The sequence below is a fragment of the Enoplosus armatus genome, chromosome 10, assembly GCF_043641665.1.
Source record: "Enoplosus armatus isolate fEnoArm2 chromosome 10, fEnoArm2.hap1, whole genome shotgun sequence".
NCBI lineage: Eukaryota > Metazoa > Chordata > Actinopteri > Centrarchiformes > Enoplosidae > Enoplosus > Enoplosus armatus.
In genome coordinates this window covers 18,288,879-18,308,973 of record NC_092189.1, presented here as the reverse complement: position 1 = coordinate 18,308,973, position 20,095 = coordinate 18,288,879, and the positions used below count along the sequence as shown (strand labels likewise).

The 20,095-nt window shown below is 37.9% G+C and overlaps 3 protein-coding genes across 3 annotated transcripts in view; all 3 read left to right on the top strand.

The window, feature by feature from the left end:
- Positions 1–20,095, top strand: part of LOC139290956 (uncharacterized) — a 247,986-nt gene that overhangs the window by 12,454 nt on the left and 215,437 nt on the right. The window lies entirely within an intron of this gene.
- On the top strand, positions 392–13,679 carry LOC139291666 (signal-regulatory protein beta-2-like). The gene is made up of 5 exons (XM_070913768.1): positions 392–491; positions 12,023–12,352; positions 12,617–12,973; positions 13,391–13,434; positions 13,545–13,679. Exons 1-5 carry the CDS (start codon positions 392–394, stop codon positions 13,677–13,679), a joined length of 966 nt encoding a protein of 321 aa, XP_070769869.1.
- On the top strand, positions 15,933–19,594 carry LOC139291665 (signal-regulatory protein beta-2-like). The gene is made up of 4 exons (XM_070913767.1): positions 15,933–16,083; positions 17,964–18,293; positions 18,539–18,915; positions 19,469–19,594. Exons 1-4 carry the CDS (start codon positions 15,933–15,935, stop codon positions 19,592–19,594), a joined length of 984 nt encoding a protein of 327 aa, XP_070769868.1.

Sequence of the window (20,095 nt, the reverse complement as noted above, 5' to 3'; positions counted from 1 at the left end):
TCATTGGCATGGGAAACAGACATTTACATTGCCAAAGCAAGTGTGAAATAAAAACATGTACATAAACTGATGAAGTGTGATATTGCTGTTCAAAATATGAATAGAAAGATAAGTAAAAAAATAATAAAAATAACAATAGATAAAAATTATAAAAACTGTAGACTTGCAGTTAAAAACCAGCTAGTATATCCAAATAAATGCCATAAAAGTTAAAGTCACTGACTAAATACTGGCTAAAAGCGAAGACATTACTGCACAAAATTGTTATCATTGACAGCAGGGCGGCATGGTGGCGCAGTGGTTGGCACTGTTGCATGGGAGGTAAAGCTGGTTAGAGTGGAATCATGTCGAAGTGTCCTTGAGCAAGACACTGAACCCTAAGTTGCTCCCCATGGAGACCAGCACCTTGCATGGCAGCTCGGCCGACATTGGTGTGAGTGAATGGGTGAATGAGACTTTGGGAACCGTGAAGGTTGAAAAGTGCTATGTAAGTGAGATCATTTACCATTTGATAGCATTTTCTCTGTATTGTTCTTTACTGGTGCCAGTGGCTGCACTGTCTGGTTAAACACAATACCTCCTAAACGAATATTGCGTTTTATTTCAGTGCAGTGATCTCAATTCAAGCTGAGGACATCTTAATTTAGAGTTTTACTTTTACAACATGTTAAAACTATGGGTGAGGCAGATTTGTACTAATTTGAAATCGTACACCCTGTTGGCTATTTCTTCAATTACTGGTCTTCCCCAGGAGATTTAGAGTTTTTAGAGTTTAGATAATAAATAGTTGTCATAATGATGAAAAAACCTTATTTATGAAGCAAAGGAAAAGCAGGGAGAGACAAAGTAGTTGTATATTTGGCCACCACAACGTTCCCCAGTTGCAGGTGAAAGATAACAAAGAAGCAGGAAGCTCTTTATGCTGTAAATACACTCAGTCTTTCTCTCTGGATTGTTTGAAAAATACTGTTTTTCAGACTGTGTCATTGATTGTAGATGACTCTTTTTCTTCCTTGTCTCAAAGCACTTCATAATGGCAATTTGAATTTGTGTCTTTAGCACAACATTTAGATGCTACACTTACAGACAAAAGCTGTGGCGGGCCTTTTACCTGCATTTGACCAACCACCAAGGCTGTTTACTCAAGAGAGACCTGACTATGGGCTTCAACAGGATGTGCATTGAGGTTAGAGGTGCAAGTGCGGAAGAGCTACAAAAGGCTATTTTTAGTTTAACGAGTGGACCTGGTTGTTTTAGTTTTACTTGCCTGTATACACAGTATACTGTATATGCTCATTTATAGTGTCACTGTCTAAAATGTCTTTCCTACTCAGTCCTAATCAGTGTCACATGGGGAGCCTGCAGTGTCTTAGCATCCATCACAAAAAGTAAGTAAAGCGGTCAAACAACACACTCCACTTTTGATGTCTCAGAAAAAAGGAATCTGCACTTACATGGTGCAAAGCCCAGCTGTGTTCTGTTATGTTGATGTGGCTTTTCCATGCCACATACACTGGAACAGGTCTTAAAGTTCCAGGAATACAACTACTAAACCACACATTGACATTTTTACATAGAAGTGTTAATTGGTGAGCTTTAGAGATGCAGGTAGGTACATTTTTTTACTTTGAAGATAGCTGTCTCCTGGCTCCAGTTCAATACTATACTATACTACTATACTACAGTTCAGTACTATACTATACTACTACATTGCTGTTACAGCCAGTGTAAATAACACCTGGATGAGGTTCTCCTGATCCAGCTCTGAACCAGTACACATTGTGTTCACGTGGACACTGGACTCTCTTTTCTTTGTTCTTGAAGAGAAGTGAACACTGGAGAGTCACTGAGTCGCCCAGTTGGACTGACGCCGATATGTTTTTGCCATATTTGTTCACAGCTGTCAAAACAAACTATATTTTACAGTAGTACTCATCTTAACGTAGACAGTGCACTCACTCAATGCAAGAAGAATCAAAGTAGCTAGTCTTCCAATCATCGTGGTTCAGAGCCCTTCTTGCACGACTGATGTCTTTCCACTCAAATGAAAGACGTAGCCACAAGGTGATTACGGTTTACAAAGTAGAAGTCACAGTGATTGGCTGAAACGCAGACAACTCACATAGCCTTAAATTGACCATTTAATCATGTCCCCATTTCAATGAAATTCAGATGTACTGCGTTTGTATTTGTTTGTTTTTATATTGTTAGACTAACAACATTGCATCGGAAGTGAAGACCTATGAGTCTAAAGATAGATAATAAACTAAACTACACTCAATCAATCAGCAATGATAATGTAGCTAAGGTACTTTTTTTTTCAAAAAGGTATATACTATAAGCATATAGTACTCAGTTATAATGTCAAAGTGTCGGAGACCTAACTCCACCATTTATTAAGTGATTACGTTACAGTCACTACTCCCAGTAACTGCCCTGTGACATTTGGTGGTGGGCTTGTACACTGTCTGACCCAGAGTTTAAAGGTGGGTTAATATAAGTTTGGTCTCTCTGTGTTCAGTGGAGAGACTGGTCCCAGGACGTGCTAGCTTGGTGCAGGTGGGGGGAAGCGGTTAGCCTCTACCAAAAGAGCAGGAATGAGTTTGATTTAGCTGGTTTGTGAACTGCTGAGTGCAGTCCCTGAGACCAAGATATCTGCTGGATGATCTGTGAATCCTCCGAATTGTAGGGCTGCTGGTTGTTTAACCACAATGTTTTCTATTTCTTCATGTGACTAATACAAAAGGTGCGACACGTTGGAGTTGTTTTAAAGCACCTTTAACAGAGCTGGCCTGAATAATTATGAAATTAATGTTATTACTTTTTCACTGAATAATATGTAATGAGTATTTAATAAAAGGTGTCAAGAAACTTCCCACTCGTAAAGGCAATGGACATGGCAGATTTGTACTGCACTGTAATCACACAACATCCCTGTGAGAAACTGCATGAGTTGGAATAGGCTATGTAAAATATTAGAGTTTAAACAATGAATAGATGAAAGAAATAATTTCCCAAGAGAGGGAGAGACGGAGAGATAGCAGACAGACACTCCTACAGTGGTTTGGAGTGGCTGTCTGTATACTGTGTTTGTCCACCACAACTTCCTGCCATTATAAGATACTGTAGATAAGATTAATAATAGCTTTTGATGTTGTAAGTACATTCACTTTCTCTCGGGTATGTTTGAAATGTATTAGAAATGTATGTATTAGCAAACAACTACTCTGACCTTTGTAAAGGCAGCTTGCACCGAAAACAACAAGCAAAGCCACCTGCAACAGCTACACTGACAGACAAAAGTTGTTGACCACTCAAGCTGTTTTCTCAGAAGAGACCTGACTATGGGCTTCAACAGGATATGCAGTGAGGTTAGAGGTGCAAGTACGGAAAGAGCTACAAGAGGCATTAGAAAGCTAGTTTTAGTTTAACCAGTACACCTGATTGTTTTAATTTTACTTCGCATAGATATTTGTTTTGGTGCAATAACAGTCAAGCTTGGTCTACTCACATGGTCCAATGTTCAGCTGTGTTCTGTGCAATTTTAGATGACTCTATCAAGTGATGTTAGTTAATTCTTTATTCAAACAGCCTGATTAAGATCTCTTTTTAAAGAGAGACCTGTGCACACAACACACGATTTACATGCTGAAAAGCTCCACGTTAAAGAAAACAAAATACATTCAAAATTCTTGAGTATAATGTTGTAAAATCTTCAACAGGAAAGAGACATTTTTATAACTTAATTCACTGATGCACACAGGTGCAGATTTTCAAATGGATTTTTAAAACACATATTTCTTATTCTAACAGTGTTTAGGTTTGCTAAATGAACTGCATATCACACTGCAAAGGAAAGAAAAAGAGGAAACTTTTGAGTTCACCACACACAGTGATAATGTGTTTATACTGTTTCCATCTGCCCTGCAGACACATCATGAGCCTCTGAGACCACATTTACCAAAGATCAGACACCTCTTCATGTGTTCTTTGAACTGCATGCATGTGATGAGATCATGCAACTCATTCTAAGGAGACATATTAAATTGAATATAAAATATTTAAATTGAACGCCATGAATAAAGGATGTAAAATGAATTTTGCAGCAGTACATTTAAACATGGATATTCTGCACATATTTCATTGTTTGTATGCCCAAACAGATACAAAATGAACTCATCTTGCTAAGTTTCCTTTTGAGTTGAGATAAAAGAAGCCGGTCAAAGTGGGAGTGGGAGGATCACAGTTCTAACCACTGCTCTTCACACAAAGACCTGGGTAGGACCAGTGAATGTGTAGCACTTCCTTATCTCTCAACAACAACCACCAAAGAAAAAAACACTGACGCAAGTGCACTGAAAACACTCACTCACCGCATGACTGAAGTACTGTGCCAGTGACCATGAAACTATGCTGTTGGTGAGAATGACAGGAAGAAAAGCAGCTTTAAAAAATCACACCTTGTTTTGGCAGCCCAACAACAACCATGCTGAACTTTCCACTCGTCATTTGTTTGTCAGTGGTGACTGTAAATGGATGTGCACACAGTCACAAGAAGAACTGGACAGTATTTTGCATATAGTGATGGACACAAGATAGTGTCCAGATGCTCCCCTTCAATTCTTAATCTATTGATGAGTTTGGTGTGTGGGTGTACTGGACTGCATTCAGTTGTGAGGCGTTCCTGTTATTTAGCTACTACAAATAAAAAGCCTTTTTGCCATGGTATCTCAGTGATTAACATGTTGCCTCACAACAAGAAGGTCTAAAGTTAAAGGGTGGTGTACCAGCCCTCCCCCACTCTGTCTGCTGAACTCCTCCTGCTGATATGTTTCACTACAGATGACAGAATGGGCGGGTCGGGATGTGGAGGGTTATTTAAGATGGCTCCTCTGGCTTCCTCTTCAATCTGTCTATTTATATAATTCACACAAATGAATCAAATTAAAATCCTTTTTATCTGACATGGCTGTTGGATTTTTAAATTCATGAGAAACATACATTTACAAATACATCTCATGAGCTAGTGAACATAAAAGGTTTGTTGTACGTTTTATCTGCTGTTTGTTGAGTCATCTGGTTTTCACCAACAGGTGGCAGTGATGTAAAGAAGGCAGATGATTTGTAGCACCGTCCAGTGCTGTAAAATCTCAACACACAGACAGTGAATGTGGAAGGCCACAAATAACACAGCTACTGAATTTTATCTTGTATGTCGTGTTTACTCACACTAATTGGCCTTTCTGCATAGCTAGATTCATGCTCATGTTCAGTTTTAGGGGACTTGGCTTGGGAACTGGAGGGTGACCGGTTCAAGTCCAGTACGGACCAGTCAGTATGGAGTGTGGACTGGTAACTTGGGAGGTGCCAGTTCACCGAACCCCTAACTGCTCGAGATAGCCCCATCACAACATGTCTCCCCAATGACTGTATGTCTATGGGTCCTGTGTGCCCATGTGTGCACTGTATTTCGGGCCTGTGTTTGTGTGTAAAATAAAAATTGAATTTGATTTGATTTGATTAATAAAGTAATTCTTATTCTTCTTCAGTTTCAGTCAAGACTATAGATTGAGCCACAACGTGTAAAATATATAACAGATCTTTTGACAGCAGTCATGTGGGAAATCGAACCTCAGAACTGTTCAAACATAGCCGACCAAAGTTTTTCAGATGCCAGAAATCCAGCAGATCCGAGAGTCAGATTGTTCAAACAATTAATCAGGCGTCGTCTCCCTGCGCAAACTGCATGTCAAACAACAACCGTTGTGGCAGATATTTGTCCCGATTCTAAATTTAGTCGGCGACCAGTTCTGGGTTAAAATCAGGCCTAATCCGTACAGCATCTTAGCCACAGCTTTAGTGCTTTAGCCATAGAGCTACGGGATCACCATGTGACACCACTATTTTATGTTGTATGTGCTAATTCAAAGCGAACAATCCCATTTTTACATACATGAATCCTATCATTCTTAACTTTACGTACTTACACATAAACATTCCTCATTGGTCCAGCTGGATGCAAATGATCTGCAAACACACCCACTTATATAAATGATGTTGTGATTCACTGGGGCAGGACCAGCTCCGCCTCACGTCAGGTGAATCTGACAAAACCTGTCTGGGATGCCTGACTGAATGGTTGACAAAGCTGGTTATGATTCCAACAGCACATTAGCAGAGGTGTTAAAAGCTACATCTGCAAATTCATCAGATCTTCAGAAATACATTGACATCTATAATTTAAAATTGAGTTTACTAATCCCAGTCTCCCTAGGTTGGTTACCTACCCATTAGCAGTGTTACCATGTGCATATATTGTAGAGATATATCATTACTTATTAAATATATATATATATAAATTGCGAGTGAATGTCATTCTGGCTTTTGCAAAATAAGATCATCCTATCTGGTATAGTTTGGTTTAGGATCAATCATATTGACCAATCTGTAGTAATAATGTTGACATCAGTTAAATATGTTGAACAGGGGTAATCCCATGAAGAGCACAACAAAAAGTCACACCTGCTATTCTAGGGATTCTGTAAACCAGGCTACAAAACCCTATAAATTCTGTAGTACAGCACTGAATCAATGCTGATACTCGTGTGTGCCTTCAACAGCTTGGAGGACGTTTTCAGAAACACCAGATGACAAAATATTTCTGAAAAGGACATCCAAATATTGTAAACATTTAAAAATAATATGGGAGATTAGTTCACATCAAAATCAAGTGTAATTACAGCGTTGAAATGCTGTTGTTAATGTTCAACACAGGAGAGATATTGTTAACACCCACCATGAAACGTACATGTTGAAACAAAGAGCTTGCTTGGTGGTTGGTTGTTTCATGTGTTTTGGTTGGAAAGATGGTTGAGATAATTTCCACTGTGGTGGGACATTGAGATGCCGAATGATGAGCAGCCAATCAGATTTCTCTAAAATTGTTCCCACCCACTTGATATGATTATTAAGGTGAATCATTTTACAATACTGATTAATTTAACTGCAGTCTCAAGTGGAATAACCAGAAAATGCTGATCATATTTTATATGTTGCTGATGCTCAGAGTGGGGCGTAAGTATATGTAGAAATGTCAGATTTAGTCCAGATATATATTTTAAGTACTTTCTTCTTCTTACGGTAATTGAGGAGAGAGCATACACGATTCTTTCTCTGTTGTTAATGTAAATTTGTCTTTTCAGGATGCACAGATGATCAGATCATTGAGACAAAGAGTGTTGATGTTGGACATGATGTGAAACTGACATGTCCCCTCGAGTCTACGGGAAGCGTGTTTTGGATCAGGCTTGTTTCTGGAAACTTTCCTCGAGCATTAGGAAAAACATATGGCTTTGAGCATGTCGAGCCTCACATTGCAACCAAAGAAGAGCCTGGAACATTTGTTCTGCATATCATGAAAGCAAAGCTAAGTGATGCTGCAGTTTACTTCTGTATGAAAATACTTCGACAAAAAGTTATATTTTTGAAAGGGACAGACCTGAGAGTTGAAGGTAAATACAGAAGAAATAGCAACAGATTTTTCAGATTCTTTAAAAGCTGTGATTGTGATTTCCAATCATAACTTGCATACCTTAATTTCATTACGTGTACATATAAAGTTACTGACTTAACATGTTTACAAAAAACTGCTGAAAAAATGAAAATAAATTTGTGAAGCTTTTAACTTTTTTCTATTTAGATTTCTCAGGACCAGAACCTGATATCACTGCAGTCCCTCCATCTGATCCAGTCCGTCCAGGAGACTCAGTGACTCTGCAGTGTTCAGTCTTCTCTGAGAACAGGACATGTCCAGGAGATCACAGTGTGTTCTGCTTTGGAGACCGATCAAGTTTTAAACATACTCGAGGAATCAGTGTTGAAGAATATGGAAAGAACCCTGAGGGACTCTCAAGAAAGAAATGTGTGTACAACTTCTTCAAGAACATCAGCTCCTCTGATGCTGGGACTTACTACTGTGCTGTCCTTCCTACATGTGGAGAAATATTACTTGGAAACAGATCAAAACTCAACACTGAAGGTAACTGAATCATATTTCTATGTAAAGAGAAAATTAACATATTGTATTAGCATCTTATTTACACTCTTACTGTTAACTTTCATTATTTGCTCCTTTTCATTTAGTGTCAGCAGTCAACATGAGAGATTGGCAGAAGGACAATACAATTCTCTGTCTGCTCTGTGCTGCTTTGGCTATAAGTCTGATTGTTATAGCTTTTCTCATTTCTTCCATAAAGGCTTGGGATTGTTGCAATGGTAAGTAAACATTACTTACACCTTATTCCACCAGCTCACTGGTTTCACATTAGTGCTGAGTACAAGTCAACCTACAGAACAGTTCCTCTTTGATTTGGTGAAATTGAATCCTTTTTTGCTAATCTTTATTTGTTGTTATTGTCTGTATTTACAGCACATTTTATAATACATTTCTCATTGTTTGGTCAACAGGCACTGCAACTACTGGTGGACATCAAAATCAGCATTTAAGGAATTTAAGAGTAAGATTAACCTTCAGAAAAGTTATTTTCTTTTTCTTCCTTAAAGAAAACAAAAACGAAATTTGCCATATATTTTCTCAGAGAGATCATGACACATCTGTTTATTCCGCTGTCGTCTTCACCGTGATGAAAACCGGCAGTGGTGGAGCGAGGGGTGCAAAAGCAGCAGAGAGAGAGAGGATCTACGCTGCTGTCAAGGCCTTTTGGTTGGATTAGCAATTCAGTCAATTTCAGCAAGAAATCTTTGGTTATTGTAAATCATTTGACCTGGAAAATGAAACCGTCATTCCATTTTTGAAATGGACATTTTGGAAATGTTGGTTAAATCATCAAATGACTTCATTTATGACCTTTGAATGATATATTTTCCATCCTGACTAAAATGTTTGACTTACAGGTACAACATAAAATCAGAATTCAGATATTGATGCATCAACTAGTACAATTGTGTTGAATATGGCCATAGTCAAGTTAAAGATGTGTCATCATAATCATTAACACCTATGTTAACATTACAGTCATTTTATTTGACCTGCTTAGGCATTGTCCACATTCTGATAATTTAATTCCCTTTAAAGCTGTCTCCAGGACAGGAAAACTTTATTTTCAGGCTGGTGTGTCAGTAAAAGCAACTATAGCTATACACTTGCCAGAATAAATAAAAAACTGTACAGCTTCACAAGGATCAAACAGGCATTCCTTGCGCGGTATTCTTACAGCATGATGTGTATGTTCTTCGTGAATATTTCTGCAAGCTCCTAAAGTCCAACTGAAATCACATTTTGTCAACCCTTTTTGTAATCAAAAATAATGCCAATGTATTGTTAATAGTTTTTTGTTATTAAAATTTCAGTAATGCTCCTTTTTGTCTCAGCGTGTCTGTGTTTGATTGACAGCAGCTGCCAGAGTGCCGGTGTTTCACCGGGAACAAGAGACAAAGTAAACAAACTTGTGTTGTAACCTACATGTCACATGCAGACAGCATGTTGTAAGTGGCATTGAAGAGTAATGACCACACCAGCATCTGACTGGACTGAAGTGACATTTGCAGGTGCGTTTCCATGTTGTTTAATGCGCTGCAGCTAATTCGCTATGTAGCCTGCAAACTGACGATAGCAGTGAACTTTTCCCCAGTGAATATTTGTTTGGTCGCTCGTTCAACAAGCTAAGGTGGAGGACAAGACACGTTCATGTTTGTGAGTTAAATGGGTTGTGGGTTGTTGTTCAGAGTCTGTGGTTGTTGTGTAGCAGGCTGCTGTCAGGCTCAGTGTGGCTGTCTGCTCTGCCTATGATAGAACAATGACGTTCCTGCTTTATGCAGGTCTTCTGTCGGTATCCCATCGAATCAAGGCAAAACTGGGGGGCGCCATCATTAAACCAAAAAATATATAGAATATAAACTTCTCCATTTTGGTTTTTGATTTTTTTTCTCAATGGAGAACACAGGACAAGTGATGTACAGAGCAGATATGTATGCTGTAACAGACAAAAGCAATGTAGTTTAACTTCAGTTGGACTTTAAAAGTAGTCTGCATTTTCCTGTATAATTTGTTTATTTTATTATTTTTTTAATCTTACTTTGATGCGTTTTATTCTATATGTTTGTACTTTTATTTACTTTTATTTTACGTCATGCATGAATATGGTTTTGAGACAGTGCAGTAGACCTTCACACTGTATGTTGTCTGTTTTAAGTAAATGCCTTAAGAACTTATGCAGATCGCAAACTATGTCAACAAAAAAACATGAATACATTGTGATTCTATGGTGTAAAACAGGCGTTGGTCTGCAGATTTCCAAACACTTGCTAAGGCAAGGCCAACATTTTAATAATGTAAAACACTTCAGAGGGATTTATTGTGTGTGTAACTCTTATAGCATATTGCATCAGTTTCATGTGAACATCTCTAAAAGCAAAATTCTTCTCAACATGGATTTCCCCTTCGATAGACTATGATATGAGAATATGATGATGTCATCAAAACCACAAAAGTAAACAGAGGTCCACAGACATGTTGACATCATGTGACCTTACAAACATACTGGCATGTGTGCTATGCAATCAAAACAACTGAAAAGCTGGGCTCTCCCACAAAATCAGCAGAGTGCAACAGATAAGAGAAGATAACCCTTTCTTGATCTCCCAGCTGGGAAATTTGCATTGTTCCAGCAGCATACAGGATAGTGTAATAGAAGCGTAAGTAGAAAATCAAGATATAATAAATACGAACAATATATAGAAAATATAAGCAACTGATTCTTGATACTATGGTGTGTCAGTTGTGAATAAAATGTTGCATGAACACACCTTAACTAAGCTGAGGCCCTCTGTAGAGACTTGCCTGCTAGCGGAATGGCTCTAGGAATAGCAATGTCGGTCGAGCCACCCCTTTGATCCAAACTGAAATATCTAAGCAACTATTAGATGGATTGCCATGACATTTTGCACAAACATTCATTGTCCCCAGAGGATGCATCCTAATTAGTTTGGTGATCCCCTCACTGTCATGGATGACACATGGAATCCATCCATCTCTCTCTGCTATTTTTTAAATTCTGTAGTGCCTGATGTTAACTGCTTATAGAAATACCTTAATATTTGCCATAGACACTCCACATCCTCATGAAGTAATTTGATTAGCAGCAATTGGCTGAGCACATACCAGGAGAATCAGACAGGATCTGTGTTTTTTTCTGTCCATTGCCATAAGCAACTGGCCAACAAAAAAGAGCAACATTGTTGAAAGACCATTTATTTTCAATGCTAATGTTCAGTGCCAAAGTGTGTGTGTGTGATGCAGCGCTCTATTCCATCTCAAGCTAATATTTAACGTTGCCATTTTTGAAGCCATGTCAGCTATATTTTCCTCACCTTACCTAACCAAGTGTAACCACATTAGTCGCCTAATCTTGATCACACTGAAGTTGCATGCACTGATTGTTTTTTGATTAATAACAGCATTACTTTAGTGTACACTTTAGTACAGTTATTGTAAACACAACAGATAACATCTCCCCTAAAAGAAAGTCTGTGTTTACTGTGTCAGTTTTAGGAACCCACCATGAGAACCAAACACCACTGTCAGATGACAAAACCATGCGAACCATTGGAGTTGTTTCATGTGTTTAAGTTGGAAAGTTTTGGTTGACATATTTCCACTGTGGTAGTACAGTGAACGCAACACTCTCGCCAACACAACGAGAGGCCAATCAGATTGCTCTGAAATTGTACCCTCCCATTTCATATGATCACATTAAGACCAATCATCTTATAATACGGTCTAAATTAACGTTCATGTCTCAGTCTCTCATGTGGAAAGAACAGAAAATGCTGATCATATTTTATATACTGCGGATGCTCAGAGTGGGGCGTAAGTATATGTAGAGAGGTCAGATAGTCCAGATATATTTCAAGTGTATTGTCATCTTCTTACAGTAATATAGAGAGTAATATACAAGTGTTTCTCAGTTGTTAATCACTGCTCTGTGTTAAATACATTTCTCAGGATGCACAAACGATCAAAACTTTGAGACAAAGACTGTTGCTGTTGGACAAAATGTGACTTTGACGTGTACCCGCCAGACATCTGGGAACGTTGGATCCCTTTTTTGGATCAAGGTTGTTGCTGGAAACTTGCCTGAAATCTTGGGAAGAGCATTTAACTTTGATTATGATGATGTGAATGGGATTTCTCGCATTACGTCAAAACAAGAGCCTGGAAGATTTGTTCTTCATATTACAAAATCAAAGCTGAGCGATACTGCATTTTACTACTGTCTAAAATCACGAAGTTACAAGATTACTTTTTTGAAAGGAACATTTCTGAGAATCAAAGGTAAATACAGCAAAAATTGCAACACAGACGTGGAAATTCTGCAAAAGTATTATGATCATGTTAATAGCCAACAGTATTTAACCACAGTATTATAAGTCGGGGCAATTTGTTTCATGTGAACATATTTGTTTTATTACGATGCAGAAGTCTTTTCATTATGGATTTAAATTATAATTTTTTTTACGAAAAAATTAAACATTTTGCCTGTAATGCATTTTTTTTTTTCATGAAAGTGAGTAAATATTTATGTTTTCAATTTTCCAGGAGCAGAATCTGATATCACTGCCATCACTCAAGACTTTCCATCTGATCCAGTTCATTCAGGAGACTCAGTGACTCTGCAGTGTTCAGTCCTCTCTCACTCTGAGAAGAAAACGTGTCAGGAAGAAGACAGTGTACACTGGTTCAGAGCCAGATCAGATGAATCTCATCCCAATTTAATTTATGTCCAAGAAAACAGTGGTGATGAATGTGAGAAGAGTCCTGACGCTCGCTCTCCACAGAAATGTGTCTACAGCTTCTCTAAGAAGGTCAGCTCCTCTGATGCTGGGACTTATTACTGCGCTGTGGCCGCATGTGGAGAGATATTATTTGGACATGGAACAAAACTGGACATTGAAGGTAACTGCACCATATTTCATTATATTATATATATATTGGGAAAATTGTCACCATTTTATCAAGTACTACAAATTATTTATTACTATTTCTTAACTTTAAGTATTTGTTTCTTTTCTTAATGTTTCAGATGTCAGCACGTGTAATTCACCTGAAGTCAATGCAATTGTCCTTCCGGTGCTCTGTGCTGCTTTGGCTATAAGTCTGATAGTTACAGCCGTCCTTGTTTATGCCATCAGGAAAAACTCCAGTGATTGTTGTAACAGTAAGAGACATTACTCATACATCGATCTATTAAACTTTCCCAAAAGCGAACATCATTTGATTTACATTTGTGCTGTGTATGTGTTCAACCTACAGTATCATCAATCTTCAATACAGTTAAATCCATAAGTTATTTGTCTGTTTTTAATAATACAGCTGTCGTCACTCTGCAAACAAATGCTGCAACTGCCAGTCAGCAGGTGAGGTTTATAAAGACGTAGCGAGAAAAGTTAGTCGCAATTTTTGTCATCACACGTAAATGTGTTAAAATTTGTTCTCTAAATTTCACTTTTGCACTTTATTTCCTCAGAGAAATGAGGACTCTTTGGTTTATTCTACACCACACTTTACCAGGAGGAAAGCTGGCAAAGCAGAGAGAAGGAATGCAAGAAAGGAAGAGACGATCTACACTGACATCAGAGCTTTTGAGAATAATAAGACTTGATGGTGAGTGACAGTGAGTTTCTGACAGTATTTGTATGCAGTTAGTTTCTGTGTGAGCTAGTTAATGTTAGTCTGTTTAGAGATAAAGGGTGTTTTATTCTGCATGTGGTAATACAACAAACAATGTGGCTTCAGTTAACATTGCTGAAATCAGGTTATTGGTGAGTGATTATGATTATGTAATTTAATTTGTGTCTGTGAATTTCTTTTCTTTTTTCCTTTTATCTTTTTCACCACTGAAAGTAAACACAGCTTTTAAATTAGAGAAAAATAGTGCGTACTGATCCGTATTCTGTATCAGCCAGAACCCTGTATTAGAACCGGTATCAGGAGAAAGAAAGTCACATTAAAAAAGTTTATCTTCTTTGGAGACCAAATGCCAATTATCCTGTTGTAAATTAATGTCTGCACAATGTATGCATGCTGCTTTTGCCTTTTTGTTTTTGTTGTGTGACCATGCAAACCATTTGTAAACATGAATTGGAACGATATCAAACTATGTCAATAAAAAAAAGTTTTTTTGGTACTGCTGTGATCTGTCATTGTGTAGACAAGCGTTGGATAATCTGGAGATTTCCAAACAAAGAGAAGGATTCAGAGCTACTGAAACTAATATTTGAATAATACAAAATAAGAGTTTATCAAGTTTCTCTTGTAGCATTTTGTATCTGTTAAATGGGAACATATCTACAAATAAAATTTCTAAAGATGAATTTCCCCTTCAACATATTTTTATCAATAACGATTGAAGATGCAGGTCCTTTATATCCATTTTCAACAAAACTCCAGAAGCAAACAGTCCATTGACACTGACAACATGTCACCTTACAGAAACACTGGCACACATGCTGTGGCAATGAATTAACAAAGCAACTGGAAAGCTGCTGCTCTCCCTCAAAATCAGCTGAGTGCAAAACTTTTTTAAGAAACCAACAACTTCACCTGATTATGAAGTTTCAGTTGGGAATAAAATGTTGCATGTGAACACATTAACATGAGCTGAGGCCCTCTGTAGAGGCTTGGGCAGCAGTGCGCAGGCCGAGGAGTGTTGCTGGTTGTGGTAATCTGCTCCAACACCAGAGTACACACACTCTGCTGTGTATTCTTGCTTGTTCCTCTTCCCACTTTTCACTTGTGGAGAAATCCAGCGCTGCATAGTTCACTGCCTTTGCTTCACCATCCTGCAAAAATATAATAATATGGAGTGTATCCATAGTGTTAATGACAAATATCTCACAGATTGGTGGTGAGTGGTGGCAGGATTGCTTTTCAGTGACTTTACAGTGAGCTTAACACTTAACACACTTTTTTATGTCATTTCTCAACAGTCAGTTTATTCAATTTTTTGTATGTTATGTGTATAATATTATGTGTCGTGTTCAGAAGAATTGATCAATAAAAAGGGTAATGGTAGGCAGAATATTTACCACACACCCACATGTGGATCACTACACACACCGTCACACACCGCCACATATTTACCAGATCATTTGATTGATCCACAGCTGACCTATATGGTTACTTCTGTCATAGTGGTGTGATTTTTGTCCTCCTCTCATTAAAGGACACAGATAAACACACAAAATACTTTCAGCACATTCAGTTTTTGGCACTACAGTTAAACACACACATTCAGTTCGGTCAGAGGTGAAGTGCTTTGATCAGAGGCAACTGGTGATGGTAACAAGCAAATGATAGTTTGTAATGTCTGAAATTCGATGTTCAATACTTCCTGCTGCAGTAGGACGCTGTAGTTGGACATGACTCCAACATTCAACATCAAACCTACTATCTAGTTTGTGAAATGATATTTTATCTATCAAGGTTTACAAAGTGGAAATCATAGTGATTGGCTGAAATGTAGAAAGTGAACTTCGCCCTATATTCAAACCTGTGATCTGTGTTCAGTGTTTAGTTAAAAACAAGTACTGGAAGTCTTTTAACTTCTGTGTTCCTTTTGACACAGTGTATGTGTGGATTTAAAGGCTTTTCACTTTGTATGTTCTACCAGCACATACATACGTACATATCCTGAGGACAGACACATTTTCAAAAAGGTTTAATCTTTGTCTGAATTTGGATGTTCAGATCAACAGTTAGAGGAGTAAAAGAGGACATTTGAAATAATGTTAGCTACAGCATAGGTGGTAACCTGTAGGTTTGAGAGAGACAGTTGCAGAGGAGAGGCAAGAGGAAATGTGGCCAAAACCACACAGAAAATCAAGACATGTGGAGAACTTACTTACAGGTAAACATGTATGAGAAAAAGAGGGCTCTCATGAATGTGCAATGTCTCATCAAGATAGAGTATAACGGCCTATCACTGCCAAAATCCACGCGCACTAATGGAAAACATGTTGAAAAATATCAGGAGACAACAACTCAAATGAACAAACTGCAGAAAAGTGGGTCATGACTTGGCGTGACAGGGTGGGTGTGTGTGTCCAACACCCTGCACCCTTTAACTACTCCTGTCAGTTGTTGTGATGTTGATATTAATCAATAATATAGTGTTATTCCACTTGCCTTTTTAAAAAAGTTAAAAGAGCAGAACAAGTACAGCTTACTGAGGTTAAAACACAGAGTGAGAGAGAGAGAAAAGACCCTTCGTGTCCACACCTTAGTGTCAAGCCCAACCACAACAATGCTGAAGTTTCCATGCGTAGTTTGTTTGTCAGCGGTGACTGTGAATGTGTGTTTATATGTGTCTGTTTGTGTGTAAAGGTACAAAGCAGGACACAAAGTACATGAAAGTATTTACTGCTTTTGTTTTGTGTGTTATGTGTACACGGGCTGAACACAGCGTTGTGTCAGGGAAGCATCGATTTAAACTACAACAATCCTGCTGCAACACTTGTAGTATTAAGAACATCTTGTTGTCAAACCAGCATGTTTTGGGTTGTGGTCAGCAACATGTTGACCCTGATGAAGGCCACAAACCAGAAGGATAGATAGATAGATATAGAAAGATATGTTGTCTATCTGTTTTCATTCTCTGTACATCTTTAAGTTGTTGAAGTTAGGCAACAAACTTCCACTCTGTTTTGGTAATGTACATTTTTTTCTCCCATGTTGACATGAAGGCTCACACAATATTTCAGATGGCTCCTCTGCCCATGAGCATCACTGCAAATGGCTGACTACATATTTTTATCTATTATTATTTATTGTATTTTACATTTTGGGTTTGGGGACATAACGTAGGCTCTTGCACCGTATTTAGAGATGTAGTACACATGAAACATTTATAATTAAAAAACATTTTAATACATTCTGTAAAATGACCACTTTTATGTAGTCATTTATATGAGTGGCTCCAGTTTCCAAAACCGGAAACCAGCCTGGTCTAGCATACTGCAACATGAATACATTTAACAGTTTTCATACTGCATACTACTATGTATCTATACACATCCAGCCACTGACTTTAAAGGCCCTGCCCACCAACACAGGTGTTTTCATTTTGGAACAATACCCAGGAATCCAATCAAAAATAGCACCTACTATCTATTTTATGGTTTCTGGAAATCAGGCTACAACCCCCAAAAAATATGGTAATACAAGACTGAATGAAAACAACACAATAAAGATGTACAACACAAAAATGTGCTGTATTGTGTCATAGAGTCTCTTCCTCCTCCCCCTTGTGTTAGAGGAAATTCTCTTAATTCATGATCGCCACAAGGTAAAATGACATGTACGGAAGGGTGGTCTGTGTGTGTGTCTGTGTGTGTGTGTGTGTGTGTGTGTGTGTGTGTGTGTGTGTGTGTGTGTGTCCTCTGTCCTGAACAACGTGACCATATTAGTGAATATCAGCTGAAAAGTCCATCCACCTTTTGTGAAAATATATAGGAAAATGTCTCAGTGTCAATTATAGAAACCCACCATGAAACATGAAACAAAAGCTTGCTGTTGCTGTTGTTTCATGTGTTTAGGTTGGAAAGATAGTTGAGATTATTTCCACTGTGGTGGTACAGTGACATTGGCCAACATAACAAGAGACCAATGAGATTGCTCTGAAATTGTTCCCTCCCACTTCATATGGTTACATTAAGGTGAATCATCTTCTAATACGGTCTAATTTAACTGTTGTCTCAAGTGGATTAACAAGGAAATGCTGATCGTATTTTATTTACTGCTGATGCTCAGAGTTGGGCGTAAGTATATAAAGTTTTTTTAATATATATTTCAAGTACATTGTCACCTTCTTGCATCAACTTAGCACAGGGCATATATGAATCTATCTCTGTTGTTAATCACTGCTCCATTTCATTTCATTTTTTAGGATGCACAGATGATCTGATCTTTAGGACGAAGACTGTTGGTGTTGGAGATGATGTGACTTTGTCGTGTACCCGCCAGACATCTTGGCATCCAGCAAAATTATTTTGGATCAGGCTTGTTTCTGGAAACTTGCCTGAATTCTTGGGAGGAACAGTTGCCTTTGATTATGATGGCGTTAACAAGACTCCTCGAATTACAGCAAAACAAGAGCCTGGATCATTTGTTCTGCGTATTAATAACACAATGCTAAGCGATATTGGAGTTTATTACTGTATAAAAGTAGACGAGCTCAAAATGACATTTTTGAAAGGAACATTTCTGAGTATTAAAGGTAAATAAAATACCACAACCAGACATTTCACATTCCTTTAAAGATTTAATCATCATGCTTACATCAAACACCATTTATAACAGCAGGTCACACAGTTAAATTTTCCTACATGTATGTATAAAGGTAGTACATGTTTCCATAATTTACAGGAAAGTAAGTTTATGTATATGAATTAATATTTTTAACTACGTTTCCTTTCATTAAAGTGAATATCACATGTTTATTTTCACATTTGTATTTCCCAGGACCAGAACCTGATATCACTGCCGTCATTCACGTCCCTCCATCTGATCCAGTCCGTCCAGGAGACTCAGTGACTCTGCAGTGTTCAGTCCTCTCTCGCTCTGAGAACAAGACATGTCCAGGAGTTCACAGTGTGTCCTGGTTCAGAGCCGGATCAGATGGATCTCATCCCAGTGTCATTTTCGCTCACGGAAACAGTGGTGATGAATGTGAGAAGAGTCCTGACGCTCGCTCTCCACAGAAATGTGTCTACAGCTTCTCTAAGAAGGTCAGCTCCTCTGATGCTGGGACTTATTACTGCGCTGTGGCCGCATGTGGAGAGATATTATTTGGACATGGAACAAAACTGGACATTGAAGGTAACAGAGAAGCAGAACATGTCCATAAAAATCATTCATTTTGAATCTGGTAGAATCCATTAAGATCATGTATCGCAAAACATTTGTTTCTAATGCATTCAAACATCAAAATAATAGTAAACTTTCATTATTTGCTCCTTTTCATATTGTTTCAGGACTCCACATGTGGGAGAGTACAGTTCTGTTTCTGTTATGTGCTGCTTTGGCTATAAGTCTGATTGTTATTGCCTTCCTGATTTATACCATCAAGAAAAAAACGTGTGGTTGTTGCAACGGTAACAGAAGTTTCTCATACATCAATCCATCAAACAGTATTTTGCAAATGCTAACTTCACATGATTTACACTACTGCTTTGTGTAAATGAACCTACAGCATCTTTCATATCTTTGTGTTCTTGTTATAACACAGCTGCCGTTGTTCTGCAAAGAAACGCTGCAACAGCCGGTGGTAATCAGCAAAGTCAGCAGGTAAGGTATATAAAGAAGAGATTCAGCTGGAAAAGTTACTGTCTCTCAACATATGTAAATATTAAATTCTGCCACCTCATAACATGTTTCCATGTATTTCCTCAGAGAGATGAGGACTCAGTGGCTTATTCTGCACCAACCTTCACCAAGAGGAGAGCTGGCAAAGCAGAGAGAAGGAATGTGAAGCCAGCAGAGGGAGAGACGATCTACTCTGATATCAGGGCTTTTTGATTAATTATCATTCCAAACAATGGATTTGCTGATTTACTAAATAAAAATGTTGTCTGGCACACTGTGAAAAATATACTGCTTCAAATCAATTTCACATCTGATATCAGTAACAATATTTTGATTGGGTAACCTTGAAAATGTTTAATGTATCGTTTCAATATCAGATTTAGTCTGTTTGCAATCTTTGTATGACTTTTTTATCCTTTTTTATCTTGTTATTTTATATAATGACTTTGATTGATATCCTACAGCAATGTGAATTGCATTTATATTAATTCTTGCTTCATTTTAGGGCCTTTTTTTTATAATGCTGACACTCAAAAAAGCTTTTTGACAGATTCAACTTGAAAGAGACGGAGGGTTGAGGACGGTTTTCTTTCTTTCTCTTTTGTGGCAGTTTTATGGCTGTTAACTTCTCCTATACGTATCAATGCAATGCAATGCAACAATCATTAGATAAACTGAGTACCTATTTGCATCATATAAAAATGATTTCATGAT

Bases quoted from the DNA above. Each gene is read 5' to 3' on its own strand.
- LOC139291666 (XM_070913768.1), top strand. From the start codon at position 392: ATGGAGACCAGCACCTTGCATGGCAGCTCGGCCGACATTGGTGTGAGT. The intron at 492-12,022 runs GTGAGATCATTT...TACATTTCTCAG, and splicing joins GGTTGAAAAGTGCTATGTAA to GATGCACAAACGATCAAAAC. The intron at 12,353-12,616 runs GTAAATACAGCA...TCAATTTTCCAG, and splicing joins AACATTTCTGAGAATCAAAG to GAGCAGAATCTGATATCACT.
- LOC139291665 (XM_070913767.1), top strand. From the start codon at position 15,933: ATGTATGAGAAAAAGAGGGCTCTCATGAATGTGCAATGTCTCATCAAG. The intron at 16,084-17,963 runs GTGGGTCATGAC...TTCATTTTTTAG, and splicing joins AATGAACAAACTGCAGAAAA to GATGCACAGATGATCTGATC. The intron at 18,294-18,538 runs GTAAATAAAATA...TGTATTTCCCAG, and splicing joins AACATTTCTGAGTATTAAAG to GACCAGAACCTGATATCACT.